The 13990-nt window shown below is 45.0% G+C and overlaps 1 protein-coding gene across 2 annotated transcripts in view; it reads left to right on the top strand.

Annotated features, from left to right (window-relative positions):
- LOC124114617 (CCR4-NOT transcription complex subunit 11-like) overlaps positions 1-13990 on the top strand; it is a 105022-nt gene that overhangs the window by 71570 nt on the left and 19462 nt on the right. For both annotated transcript variants that reach the window (XM_048385601.1, XM_048385600.1), the window contains 3 exons: positions 556-762; positions 10722-10801; positions 11367-11436. In XM_048385601.1, coding sequence (XP_048241558.1) covers positions 556-762; positions 10722-10801; positions 11367-11436 — 357 coding nt within the window. The remainder of the gene's footprint in view (positions 1-555; positions 763-10721; positions 10802-11366; positions 11437-13990) is intronic.

Here is a 13990-nt window from a genome sequence, read left to right as displayed (position 1 = left end):
GACCGGCTTGTGTTTTAGTTGGTGTTGATGTTGACTAGCTGTGCAGACCGACTTGTGTTGTAGTTGGTGTGGATGAACCTATTGACTAACTGTGCAGACCTGCTTGTGTTGTAGTTGGTGTGTATGAACCTATTGACTAACTGTGCAGACCGGCTTGTGTTGTAGTTGGTGTGGATGTTGACTAACTGTGCAGACCGGCTTGTGTTGTAGTTGGTTTGTATGAACCCATTGACTAACTGTGCAGACCAGCCTGTGTTGTAGTTGGTGTGGATGTTGACTAACTGTGCAGACCGGCTTGTGTTGTAGTTGGTGTGGATGAACCTATTGACTAACTGTGCAGACCGGCTTGTGTTGTAGTTGGTGTGTATGAACCTATTGACTAACTGTGCAGACGGGCTTGTGTTGTAGTTGGTGTGGATGTTGACTAACTGTGCAGACCGGCTTGTGTTGTAGTTGGTGTGGATGAACCCATTGACTAACTGTGCAGACCGGCTTGTGTTGTAGTTGGTGTGGATGAACCCATTGACTAACTGTGCAGACCGGCTTGTGTTGTAGTTGGTGTGGATGAACCCTGTGGAGTATGAGTACAAGGTATCCTGGGACACCAGTATGTGCGTCAGCAGCTCAGCCGGGGCAGAAGTTCGCAGACTCATGGCAAAAGCCTTCAAAGGTTCTCTGACACCTGCTCAGCAACAACAAATCTTAGTGGAGCTAGACAGAGACTCCAAGCTGGTGTATCATATTGGACTCACACCAGGAAAGGTTAGCACCATACACACTTTACAGTCAGTACCTTGCCTATTAATATTGCTTACAGCTTGCAATTTAGAGCTGTTTTTAATCCCTGACACAAGTGGAAGGTGGATATTCAAGTGGGCGCTGTCCATTATTATTCCATTATGGTTAAACCCTGTTTGCAGGATGAAAGAATAACTATTGTTTGGACAAAAATTGTAACAAAAATACATTGATTTTGAAATAAGAATTTTTAAACCCTTATTCAGAGATGACTTGTTTTAATTCTATACTTACAAATTGTGCTATGTCAAGAGTTAAAAATTTGTTTGGGTCTGTTAGGAGGTAAACATACTGGGTTTGCATTGTAGATTGAGACATACAAAGTTGCATTTGGAAATGAACACTCAAACACGCTCTTTCAGTCCATTTCTTTTGGTTTTTTTCTGACAAATTAGTATTGCTACACATACTTTCGATATTATTGAAACCACAACTCCACATTTTATAGACAATTATTGTACTTTTTTTTTTTAACTTACCCTGCATTACTTGTTGTATTCTCTTCTATTTCTTGCGAAACATGACTGGAAATATCATACCTTGATATGTCTGTTCTTGAACCATTTTTGCTCTGAACTTTGTACACCTTTGCAATAGTGTTGGGTATTTAACCCATTCTCAATTGACAAAAGGGTTGTTTAGTCACTTGTGGGATGTTATTGAATTCTTTTTTCACATGCAAGTATTTGTTCACGGTCAGTTGGAGCATGTTTGTTTTCTATCCATTTTGACTTGGAGCGTTTTCAGACAGGCTTTGTTCTCAAATGGATTCAAGGTTTAGCAGGTGGCAAGTACTTGCTGTACACTCATATTTAAGTACATGATAATGTATTTAAAGTATTATACAAACATATCTATCTTGTTACTGTGTGTCTTCACATGCAAGTTGTGCTGATTAGGCTTGAGTTCCTGCACCATTCTCAGCCTGTGAGGCGCTCTGTGCCACATTCTGTCCATCTTCCTGAGGCAAGTGAGTTAACTGACTATAAAAGTCCAGTTTCCACCCTTGCCGAACTAGGCTGGTATTATGGAGTTACATTTTGGCTGAACTAACGAGTCTATGCATAGTCCAATCAAAATCACACACCGAAATTGAAATCCAGTTCGTAAAGTGTCGTGCAGATTTCGGTCGACTGCAGGATTTGCAAAAACATGTGCACCGCTAAGTCGTTGTCAATAGATATTTTCCAAATCTTTTCATGTTTTTAATCAAGGTGCTCATGTGATTTGATGTACTTCGTGATGTAAGACTCATTTTATCACAATACAGATCTTGATTATCGATCAGATCGTCTTGACTGGGCGCCACCGTTTTGTTTGAAGCAAATGCAAGTGATACGAGAGGTGGAATCTGATTGGTCAATAGGAGAGGCATAGAAGGGACATAACTCGTAATAGCCACTGGTGATGCTACGATCGAGCCCAGGAATTCCAGCCTAGCTCGGCAAGGGTGGAAACTGGACTTTTAAAGTCAGTTAACTCTCTTGCCTCGGGAAGATGCATTCTGTCATACAAGAGGAACGCTCAGTGCCACATCCTTTCATACCAGAGAAGCGCTCAGTGCCACATCCTTTCATACAAGGGGTGCGCTCAGTGCCACATCATGTCATACAAAAGACGCGCTCGGTGCCATCTCCTTTGATACAAGCGGGGCGCTCGGTGCCACATCCTGTCATACAAGAGGCGCGCTCGGTGCCACATCATGTCATACAAGCGAAGCGCTCGGTGCCACCTCCTTTCATGCAAGAGAAGCACTCAGTGCCACATCATGTCATACAAGAGGAGCGCTCAGTGCCACATCCTTTCATACCAGAGAAGCGCTCAGTGTCACATCCTGTCATACAAGAGGGGCGCTCAGTGCCACATTATGTCATACAAGAGAAGCGCTTGGTGCCACCTCCTTTCATACAAGAGGGGCGCTCTGTGCCACATCATGTCATACAAGAGGGGCGCTCAGTGCCACATCATTTCATACAAGAGGGGCGCTCTGTGCCACATCCTGTCATTACAAGAGGGGCGCTCTGTGCCACATCATGTCATACAAGAGGGGCGCTCGGTGCCACATCCTGTCATACAAGGGGTGCGCTCAGTGCCACATCATGTCATACAAAAGACGCGCTCGGTGCCATCTCCTTTGATACAAGCGGGGCGCTCGGTGCCACATCCTGTCATACAAGAGGCGCGCTCGGTGCCACATCATGTCATACAAGCGAAGCGCTCGGTGCCACCTCCTTTCATGCAAGAGAAGCACTCAGTGCCACATCATGTCATACAAGAGGAGCGCTCAGTGCCACATCCTTTCATACCAGAGAAGCGCTCAGTGTCACATCCTGTCATACAAGAGGGGCGCTCAGTGCCACATTATGTCATACAAGAGAAGCGCTTGGTGCCACCTCCTTTCATACAAGAGGGGCGCTCTGTGCCACATCATGTCATACAAGAGGGGCGCTCAGTGCCACATCATTTCATACAAGAGGGGCGCTCTGTGCCACATCCTGTCATTACAAGAGGGGCGCTCTGTGCCACATCATGTCATACAAGAGGGGCGCTCGGTGCCACATCCTGTCATACAAGAGGGGCGCTCGGTGCCACATCATGTCATACAAGAGGGGCGCTCTGTCCCACATCATGTCATACAAGAGGGGCGCTCGGTGCCACATCATGTCATACAAGAGAAGCTTCGGTGCCACCTCCTTTCATACAAGAGAAGTGCTCAGTGCCACATCATGTCATACAAGAGGAATGCTCAGTGCCACATCCTGTCATACAAGAAGGGCGCTCAGTGCCACATCCTTTCATACCAGAGAAGCGCTCAGTGCCGCATCCTTTGATACAAGAGGGGCACTTGGTGCCACATCCTGTCATACAAGAGGGGCGCTCAGTGCCACATCATGTCTTACAAGAGGGGCGCTCAGTGCCGCATCCTTTGATACAAGAGGGGCACTTGGTGCCACATCCTGTCATACAAGAGGGGCGCTCAGTGCCACATCATGTCTTACAAGAGGGGCGCTCTGTGCAATATCATGTCATACAAGAGGGGCGCTCAGTGCCACATCATGTCATACAAGAGGGGCGCTCGGTGCCACATCATGTCATACAAGAGGGGCACTCGATGCCACATCCTTTGATACCAGAGAAGCGCTCGGTGCCATCTCCTTTCATACAAAAGAAGCGCTCAGTGCCACATCATGTCATACAAGAGGAGCGCTCGGTGCCACATCCTTTGATACAAGAGGAGTGCTCGGTGCCACATCCTTTCATACCAGAGGAGTGCTCGATGCCACATCATGTCATACAAGAGGTGCGTTGGTGCCTCATCCAGTCGTACAAGAGGGGCACTCGGTGCCACATCCTGTCATACAAAAGGGGCACTTGGTGCCACATCCTTTGATACCAGAGGGGCGCTCGGTGCCATATCTTTTCATACCAGAGGAGCGCTTGATGCCACATCATGTTAACAAGAGGTGCATTGGAGCCACATCCTGTCGTACAAAAGGGACACTCGGTGCCACATCCTTTGGTACCAGAGAAGCGCTCGGTGCCATCTCCTTTCATACAAGAGAAGCGCTTAGTGCCACATCATGTCATACAAGAGGAACGCTCGGTGCCACATCCTGTCATACAAGAGGGGCACTCGATGCCACATCCTTTGATACAAGAGGGGTGCTCGGTGCCACATCCTGTCATACAAGGGGTGCGCTCTGTGCCACATCCTGTCATACCAGAGAAGCGCTCAGTGCCACATCCTTTCATACCAGAGAAGCCCTCAGTGCCACATCCTTTGATACCAGAGAAGCGCTCGGTGCCACATCATGTCATACAAGGGGTGCGCTCTGTGCCACATCCTGTCATACCAGAGAAGCGCTCCCTGCCACATCCTTTCATACGAGAGGGGCACTCGATGCCACATCCTTTGATACAAGAGGGGTGCTGGGTGCCACATCCTGTCATACAAGGGGTGCGCTCTGTACCACATCCTTTCATACCAGAAAAGCGCTCGGTACCACCTCCTTTCATACAAGAGAAGCGCTCAGTGCCACATCATGTCATACAAGGGGTGCGCTCTGTGCCACATCCTGTCAAACAAGAGGGGAACTTGGTGCCACATCCTGTCATACAAGAGGGGCGCTCTGTGCCACATCATGTCATACAAGAGGGGTGCTGGGTGCCACATCCTGTCTTACAAGGGGTGCGCTCTGTGCCACATCCTGTCCTACCAGAGAAGCGCTCAGTGCCACATCATGTCATACAAGAGGAATGCTCGGTGCCACATCCTGTCATACAAGAAGGGCGCTCAGTGCCACATCCTGTCATACCAGAGAAGCGCTCAGTGCCGCATCCTTTGACACAAGAGGGGCACTTGGTGCCACATCCTGTCATACAAGAGTTGGCTCTGTGCCACATCTTTTCATACCAGAGAAGCGCTCGCTGCCACATCCTGTCATACAAGAGGGGCACTTGGTGCCACATCCTGTCATACAAGAAGGGCACTCGATGCGACATCCTTTGATACAAGAGGAGTGCTCGGTGCCACATCCTTTCATACCAGAGGAGTGCTCGATGCCACATTATGTCATTCAAGAGGTGCGTTGGTGCCTCATCCTGTCGTACAAGAGGGGCACTTGGTGCCACATACTTTGAATCCAGAGGGGCACTTGGTGCCACATCTTTTCATACCAGAGGAGCGCTCAATGCCACATCATGTCATACAAGAGGCGCATTGGTGCCACATCCTGTCATGCAAGAGGTGGGCTCAGTGTCACATCCTGTCATACAAGAGGGGCACTCAGTGCCACATCCTGTCATGGGGCCCCACCAGAGGGGCCCACTCACAGACCTACAGAGAGGCACGTAGCACAACCTCCAGCCACACCATATAGGTGCTCGGTGCCAGTCTCACAAGAGAGGTGCTTGGCACCACGTTCAGACTGATCAGACAGGCTCTAAGGCATACAGCAAGACGCACTGAAAAAGCGATTAGTGCCTGATGTAGAGTCACTGGACAGGCACTCTGCGCAATGAAACGACACACAGGAGAGGTACTCTGCGCCACATTCAGATGCATCAGACAGGTGCTCTGCGCCACATTCAGATGCATCAGACAGGTGCTCAGTGCCTCAGCAAGATGCATCAGACAGGTGCTCTGCGCCACATTCAGATGCATCAGACAGGTACTCTGCGCCACATTCAGATGCATCAGACAGGTGCTCTGCGCCACATTCAGATGCATCAGACAGGTACTCTGCGCCACATTCAGATGCATCAGACAGGTGCTCTGCGCCACATTTAGATGCATCAGACAGGTACTCTGCACCACATTCAGATGCATCAGACAGGTGCCCTGCGCCACATTCAGATGCATCAGACAGGTGCTCAGCGACTCAGCAAGATGCACAGGGTAGGTGCTCAGCTCCTCGACCTACTGCTGTGCTTATCAGGTCTTCCAATCATTATCATCGAGATAAACTACTGCAATTACTGCTATCAGCAACACGATCATCAGCTGCAGCCATTATGTCTACAATATCCGTAAGTATGATACTTATCATTCGGTTCAGAGTCCATCTCTGGTTAGGCATTTAACACGTCATCAGCTATTACATTCCACTGGTCGTTCGACTCTCATCTTTTTCCAGTCTCTTGACCCAGACTATGAGGAAGAGGTCTCTTGTCTGGTGGACTCTGACTTGGACATTAGAGGTGCAGATTTAAAGTCGATGGCCAATGACACGTAGAGTCCTCGTCCCCCTCTCCGACTGGCCTCATTGCATAAGCTGGTCTAAGGACTTGGAATAGCCAAGTTTCACCATGTATGACAGCTGCAGCCTGGAAACTGGAAAATTGCTCAGATCAAGCACATCAGGGTACACTTGCATCAAGCTCTTGCGGCATCAGGGACTTCTGTCTACTTCAGCTTCGGATTCGGTGTTCACCAAGCTACTTGTGAGATAGCCATGGTCAGCTGATACTTTATTTAAGTCTGGGGCAATATCCGAGGAGGTCTTGTCATTAACCTGAGCTCAGACTACTCCACCCATGTGACAGCAGGTATCTTCATTTTCTTCACAATTGTTGTCATTGGATGGTGCTCCTGTTTTGGGAGTGGATTATCAACTGGACAAAGTGGAAAGTCATCCTCACTCGTTCTTGGATGTTTATTGGGGACCTATTTCATACGGACTGAGGCCTCCTCAAGGTGCCTGAAGGTGCCTCAAGATACAGTCCCTTATCCACCCGCCGACCAATTGCTCTCTGGATATATCTTCACTTGTTCCTCCAGTGGTAGATGATCCCATCAAACTTCTTAAAGCCCCACCCTGACTATAAATGGCATGCAAGGTGGCGGTGTTTCAGTTTTGAACATTGATAGGCAACATAAACAACTGTGTCTCGAGGGAAGCTTTTGATAACCGTACGTAAACAATATCACCAAAGACCGTCAACCTTCGTATCAACTTGAATGACAAACCTTGGATACCACAATTGTCTCCATAACCAGAAATAAGTCATAAGAAATACATTTTCTGTAGTTTTATCGGTCATGTTTGAGTGTCTTTCAAAGTGCTTGACAGAGTTGTCGTAAGCATTAATCCAGTTTGGCTGGGTCATTCAAAATGTTTTAGAAAGTAATTAGAAGAAATCTGCAGTGGTTTCTATATGTCATGCCTTCTCTTTTTGTAAAATTTATATATATATAAGTGCAATCCAAAAATACCATGTACAACACGTTTTTATAATAATGTTCAGGAAAACAAATCTTAACTAATAATTGTCGAAAGGAATCTTGTGATGATGCTGAGAATCAGACTGTGTCTATTACATTGTTGAAACCAACTGACCACAAAGATTATTGAGGCATACACATGACAGATGCTTGTCATGTATGGAGAGAAAAATGTAGCTGAGAGCGACATTGTTGCTTTGAGTGTCAAAACCAAAATTTGTTCATAGTGTGAACAAATATTGATACGGTAGAGTCGAACATCTTAGGAGGTGTCTCCTTAACAGAGTTTTCCTGACGTCCCACCTGTTTGTAGACGCCTCTCTACAGAGCTGTGGTCAGGCGCAAAACGCACTTGGCACGTCAAAAACCTTGAGTTGGAGGCACTCATATTGGCGTTACCACACTGGCAGGAGTGCCTCCGGTACACTCAACTCCCCATCTCCACCGACAACATCACAGTGGTTTGGTGCCTGGTGCTTTGGTTCTTCCATCTGGTAGATCGGCTGGACCTACACATTCTGGTCCACCACATTCCCAGATGTTGGAACGTTCTGGCAGATTCTGGCTCTATATGTGCCAGACAGGGTAGCACCCATGGAATGGAAGCTCCAGGCCAAGGTGTTTCATCTCCTATGTCAGCGCCTAGGTCATTCCAACATTACCTCTTCGCCACTTGCCAGAACTACCAGATTTCAAATTACGTCTCCCAGATCCCGGACCTGCAGGCTTGGGTGGTGACGCATTCAGCATCCCTTGAAAAGGACTGTATGCTTTTCTGCCACCAGGACTTCTTCCGAAAGTGATGCAGCCTTTGTGGCCGTTGAGAGTCTTGCAGGAAGTGACCAACCTACCTGAATACCTCCTTTATTTGCATACCAAGCCACACTTGAAGAGCAGCACCATTATTACCTATTTGGTAGCTCTCAATTTGGTATTGGCAGTTCCAGAAGATCGGAAGATCATGGCCAAGATCCTGGAACTACAGGTGCTATTATGCTGGTTCCGCCTTAAAGGTCAGAAGGCCAATTTTTTGCCCTCCTCCACACTTTGGTGTGTGCGTGCTCCCCCATTCCAGCCTCTCCACACTACATCGTTTGATAATCTCACAAAGTAAACAATATTCTCATTTGCACTGGCCATGGCGTTAAGGGTTAGTGAACTTCTTGCTCTCGACATTACCCGTGTACGCTTTGAGTGTGGTATTCACGGAGCTGTTCACCTTGGGCTGTGCTGGGCTTTTATTGCCAAGAATCACTTACCATGACAACCTGACTGATCTTTCTCCATCCCACCGTTATCATTGATTGTTGGAGCTGAAGATGAGAATGAACTCTTATTATGCCCTGTGCATGCATTACAAGTTTATCTCCGTCATTCCAAGACTTTATGTGGTGCTCGGAGATGCATATTTATTCCCATCTCTGAGACCTCCACAAACAAATGTCAGCTGCATCACTATATCATTAGGGTTGTGGATATCATCCTTCAGGCTTATTAGATGGCCGACATTGATCCACGAAAGCTAACAATCTTCATAAGATCAGGGTGGTTGCCTCTACGATGGCTCTACGCAACATATTAGAGCCAACCCTGTCCAGAGTCAGCCTTGCCATTGATGTCAATCAGGACTACATCTGAAGGTATGCCCTCTGCCGTACCGTCCTATATAGATGCATGACGAGTAATGCAGGATAAGTTAAAACAATTTACTAAAATCTAAATATATTTAAATTTTGTATACTTATCTTGCATTACTATGTCTAAGGGCCCACCCGTCGCAGACTTACCTCCCCCCAATCTCTTGAGATGCCAAGATCTAGGCGTCCGTAGCAATCAGTAATGTGGAGGTTACGTGACGTGATCACATCCATGTCACATGGTCTCATCTGCTGGGTCCTGCCTCACACTTCAGTGAAACTTCTTTCTCAGCTGGTAATGTTGTTTTTTCTTAAAGATTTTAATTTGATTGAATGGGAATTAGGTGATAAAGGGTGAAGGCTTCAATACTTGCTGCTCCTATTTATTTGGTTCTCCATAAGATAAATAGGTAGTTGGACTTCTAAAATCACTTGGCTGTTGTTACTTGAAGTTGAAACTTTATGTGGATGATCATACCAATGATGTTTCTTGGAAAGTGCTCGCCAAACTTTGAACTGATTTCAGACAGCAGCCATGTTGAAAATATCACTTTTGCTCAATTCTCAGCCATTGCATATAATGCAATCTCACTTCAGTTTGTACTGTAGTATAACATAGTATTACATTCAAACACGTTTGTATCGAAGTAAAAGGGACCAACATTAATAGTTTGAGTTATCCAAGGATAGACACAACAGAAAAATGATGAATAAAGATGGAATACACTCTGAGACAACCGTATTTTTTACTCATCAAAGTTCAACACAATGGTGTTTGACTGTAGTTTGTTTATGTATACAGATTTTCTAGCCTACTAATACCTTTGACCTCCGCATATCCCCGTTGTCTAGTTTTACTGCAGGTAAACTCTGCGGGCACCACATACAAAGTGAAGAAAAAAGCAACAGAATGAAAAAAAACTAAATAGAGGTTGGAAAGGCCCCATTGTGCCCAAACCTTCAGTAATCTGTTATCAACTGTGCTGATATAGGTTTTATTCGAATAGAAAAGCACTGAACTCAAGTTTGACAAAGTTTGGGTATAGTATCCACCGTCTGTCAGTTCTCCGATTAGGACCTTCGTTCTGATAAAATGTTGATTGACTCTGTTCTGTTGGAGGAACTGGCTCTGACCTCACGATTCATGAACCTGAAATCTTGCAAATATTATCTCAGCAGTTGGTCTTTCTACTGTCACTCAGGGAAATCTGTTCATGTTTCAGTTTGAAATGGTATGGAAATAACATGTACATGTTCTGCAGATATATCCTGATGTAATAACTGTGTTTGGAGAAATAATCATAAGATAGACAAGAAGGCTGAAACTCTGTAATATGATGAAAAGTACTTTTATCATTGTTCCAATGATTGATCCAGTTTTTGATGATATAAAAACAGTATGTTCAACTTTCTAATATACATAGGGATGGGTGGAAGGACTTCAGTTGGTGATACACTATGTATGCCCAGACATCTGTGGAATCTTGCCAGGTAAGCTGCACAGCACTTTAACTATTTCTTTTAAACTAATCTAAATAACACCGTGAGAATTGGTGTTTCAGCTGCCAGATCTCGTTGAAAACAATCCCCTTGTTGCCATTGAAGCTCTGCTGAAGTTGATGCCTTCCAACCAAATAACAGAGTAAGTTCCCAAACACTGCTTGTTCTGTGGAGAGGTAGAGTACCTTGACCTTCCAGCAGTGTCCAAACAGCAAACTTGGTGGAGGATGTGGAAAGACATGCTGTTCATGTTCTTGTTCATCTATCAAATTTGGCTGAATATGTGAAGAACCAAACACCTCCACTATCTCAAGCACATGTTGAATTTGATTGGTTATTTACAGACATTTCAACAATACATGGAATAGATTAGTGAACTTTAAATCAATGCAATAGTTTCTCTTTCCATTCAGAAATATTTGGAAACACATTATGATGTATGCAAATTGTATTGTCTGAACTGTAACTCCTTGAAAATAAATTTTGATTTAGCTACTGCTTGAAGTAATTTTATGATGTATGATAAATATAAGCGCTCATAAATTCACAAATATGTTTCAACAAATATATCATTATGTTGTCTTACATCCCTGTAGGACATGTGACAACTCTCTAGTGTTGAATAATCTCTTCTACAAGGTTTTAAGATCATATATAAAACATTTGCACTCCTGCTTTTCATCTGGACTTGAAATTTCTGTTGGCAGGTATTTTTCAGTGCTTGTGAACATGGAGATGTCTCTTCACTCTATGGAGGTTGTCAACAGACTGACCACGGTGAGCTTCTTACCTTCCAGTGGTGTGGTAGCTGCTAAGTTTCCTTATTTCTTGGCAAACTCATCGCAATTGAGGCAGGACTGACTGATGGATTTAAGGATGAATGAATGGAACACATTCTTATAATCCATTAAATATTCTGTTTCGGTGGGAAGAAATATTGAATTGGTCAAAATTGACAAAAATCATTGCTATATGTCATTGTCATATGCTGAACTATTTCAATAGCATTAATCAACGGATCAACTTCAATGGTGTCAACTGTTATATGAATCCAAATGATTGAAATTTACAAAATTTAGCTGTCATTGTTAAACCTAATGTGGTGGCATATTGCCTGAAAATCTTTAGTCAGTTGCCAGTAATTTCTTCAATAAAAACAAACAGTTCTTACAAAACTTCTACCTCTATTACATCTCTGCCGTAAATCCTGTATTTTTGCTTCAGTCACACTAACTAAAGCCTTGTAACCACCCTAGCTATGACGTATGCAATGGCGGCATCCTCACTTTTTTCCTGTGTGTGCTGGAGTCAACAATTGTAATAGTAGTAACGATCTAGCACTTGTTAGTAAGTCACATTAATCTAAGCAAGGCCATGCTCCCTAGCTAAGACACTGTACGGTTACCGGAGACGAAGATTACCGTAAAGGCTCCGTTACACATGGGCAGCCATCACAAGCCGCACAGACCTTAATCATACTGGAATCCTGGGTGCCGTTGTACAAAACAACCTTAGGGCTACGACTGTTGTAAGTCTATGTTAAGGTATGGGAGTTATGATCACCTTACAGCTAAGATTGTTTTGCATAACGGCACCCAGGACACCAGGGGATGATGAACTGCATGGAGAACACGTGGAGTGTACGGAATATTATGAATATCCACACCCCGGGGGCTACCTACGGTCATTCGGAGGCAGAAGCAGAGTTTTATGAAGAGATTAATCAGACTGATGAATCACCCCAGCGGCATTATCAGGAGGGATATACTTTGTGGAACTCATCAAGGAGTTATATCACCTTATGCCTGTATTCCAACCTCCTATGACAGAAATTCGCAACCTAAGATGCTGGAATATGGGGGATCTCATGCTCCTACATCATTGCAACATATCCACCAGACATTGCCATGGGCTAGTTATGCAGGCAAGGTAGTAGACCAGATGTCAGAAAGTCTACTCAAGCTCAGACATGATGAACGACTACCCTTACCTCCATTGAAGCGGAAATTGTATAGAACACGTGATGCTCCACTTCAGGATTATCAAAGTTTGGATGAAGACTTTATGAAGCTAGTATGCAACCCTAGTACTAATGTCACATTACCTGCTTCATGGATTAAGGATCTTTCCTTGGTATCCAGATATTCAATCGACATTGGTTCTGATATCAACTGGTTTGTCACTGGAATCAGACACATCATTCCACCATTACATACATCATTTGAATGCATACCCAGCTTGACTCCTATGACTTTTAGGACAGATCAAGTTGGACTCATCCACAGCCTGCTAGTCAGTATGCAGGAAGACTTACTCTCCACCCAAGTCTGATGCTCGTGATATCAATCACGGATTATCTGGTCCAGACCCGATTATTCCCAAGTCTGGATGTCTTCACAGCTATTAAGCGTTTAGCGTCAACAAATATACTAGCACAGATACATTCAAGAGCTGTTTCCAGGTAATCCAAGAGGTTGATAATGTCACAACCAATTTCTGCTCCCAAGACATTCAACGGCAAATTTCTACTTCCCCCCCCACCCCACCCACCCCCTTCCTAAGAAGAACTTTGGTCCCTCATGACCTAAAGACCCTCAACTGGGTCATTGTTCACAACACCGGACAGGTCGTAACTTTTTTCATGGGTATCAACTTGCCCCTACACCGACTCAGAAGACACACCACTGGTCTGCCTCGTATAGAGCTTGAAACTAGTCGACTCAGCATACAGGACTACAGTTTACTGTGCAGGAAGAATTACATGTTACGTGTCAAGACTGTAAACATCTTTGACCGTAATCAGGTCAACTGACCTAGTGGGATCCGTGCAGTATATTTGTACAGAGTGACTTACATGATCGCTTATGTGTAACACTACAACCACTCGACCAGGCGCCTGTCGCTGTATATAATGTAGCTGATTCACAACTACAGTGGACATCCGATGCCTGCACGCACAGTGAACGAGACACCATGCACAATCGTCCCCCGATATAACAACAGGAAGGCTTATGCGAATCCCAAGAGATAGAAACGATTCATATGGTACAATCTTTCAGACCAAGTAATTTTTTATATTCAACCTGTCCTACGCGATACATTATTGCATTCTTCCCACGATCGCTCCTCGATACAGAACGAGTGCGCCTATATGTCTACCAGGGATTTGGCATTGGTTCGCTGACAACACAGTTTTCATGTTTTGTCATGTCCCGACATGAGCGGAGAATCGATTGAAGTGGACGAGCTGACTCCACCAGTTGTTGGATGGAAGCTAGACATATTCCCGGGAAACTGAACAATGATAATCCTGATAGCACAAATCTAGACC

Source organism: Haliotis rufescens, unplaced genomic scaffold (assembly GCF_023055435.1).
Source record: "Haliotis rufescens isolate VD_foot unplaced genomic scaffold, xgHalRufe1.0.p SCAF_6, whole genome shotgun sequence".
Classification (NCBI taxonomy): Eukaryota; Metazoa; Mollusca; class Gastropoda; order Lepetellida; family Haliotidae; genus Haliotis; species Haliotis rufescens.
This window is presented reverse-complemented; position numbering and strand designations above follow the sequence as displayed.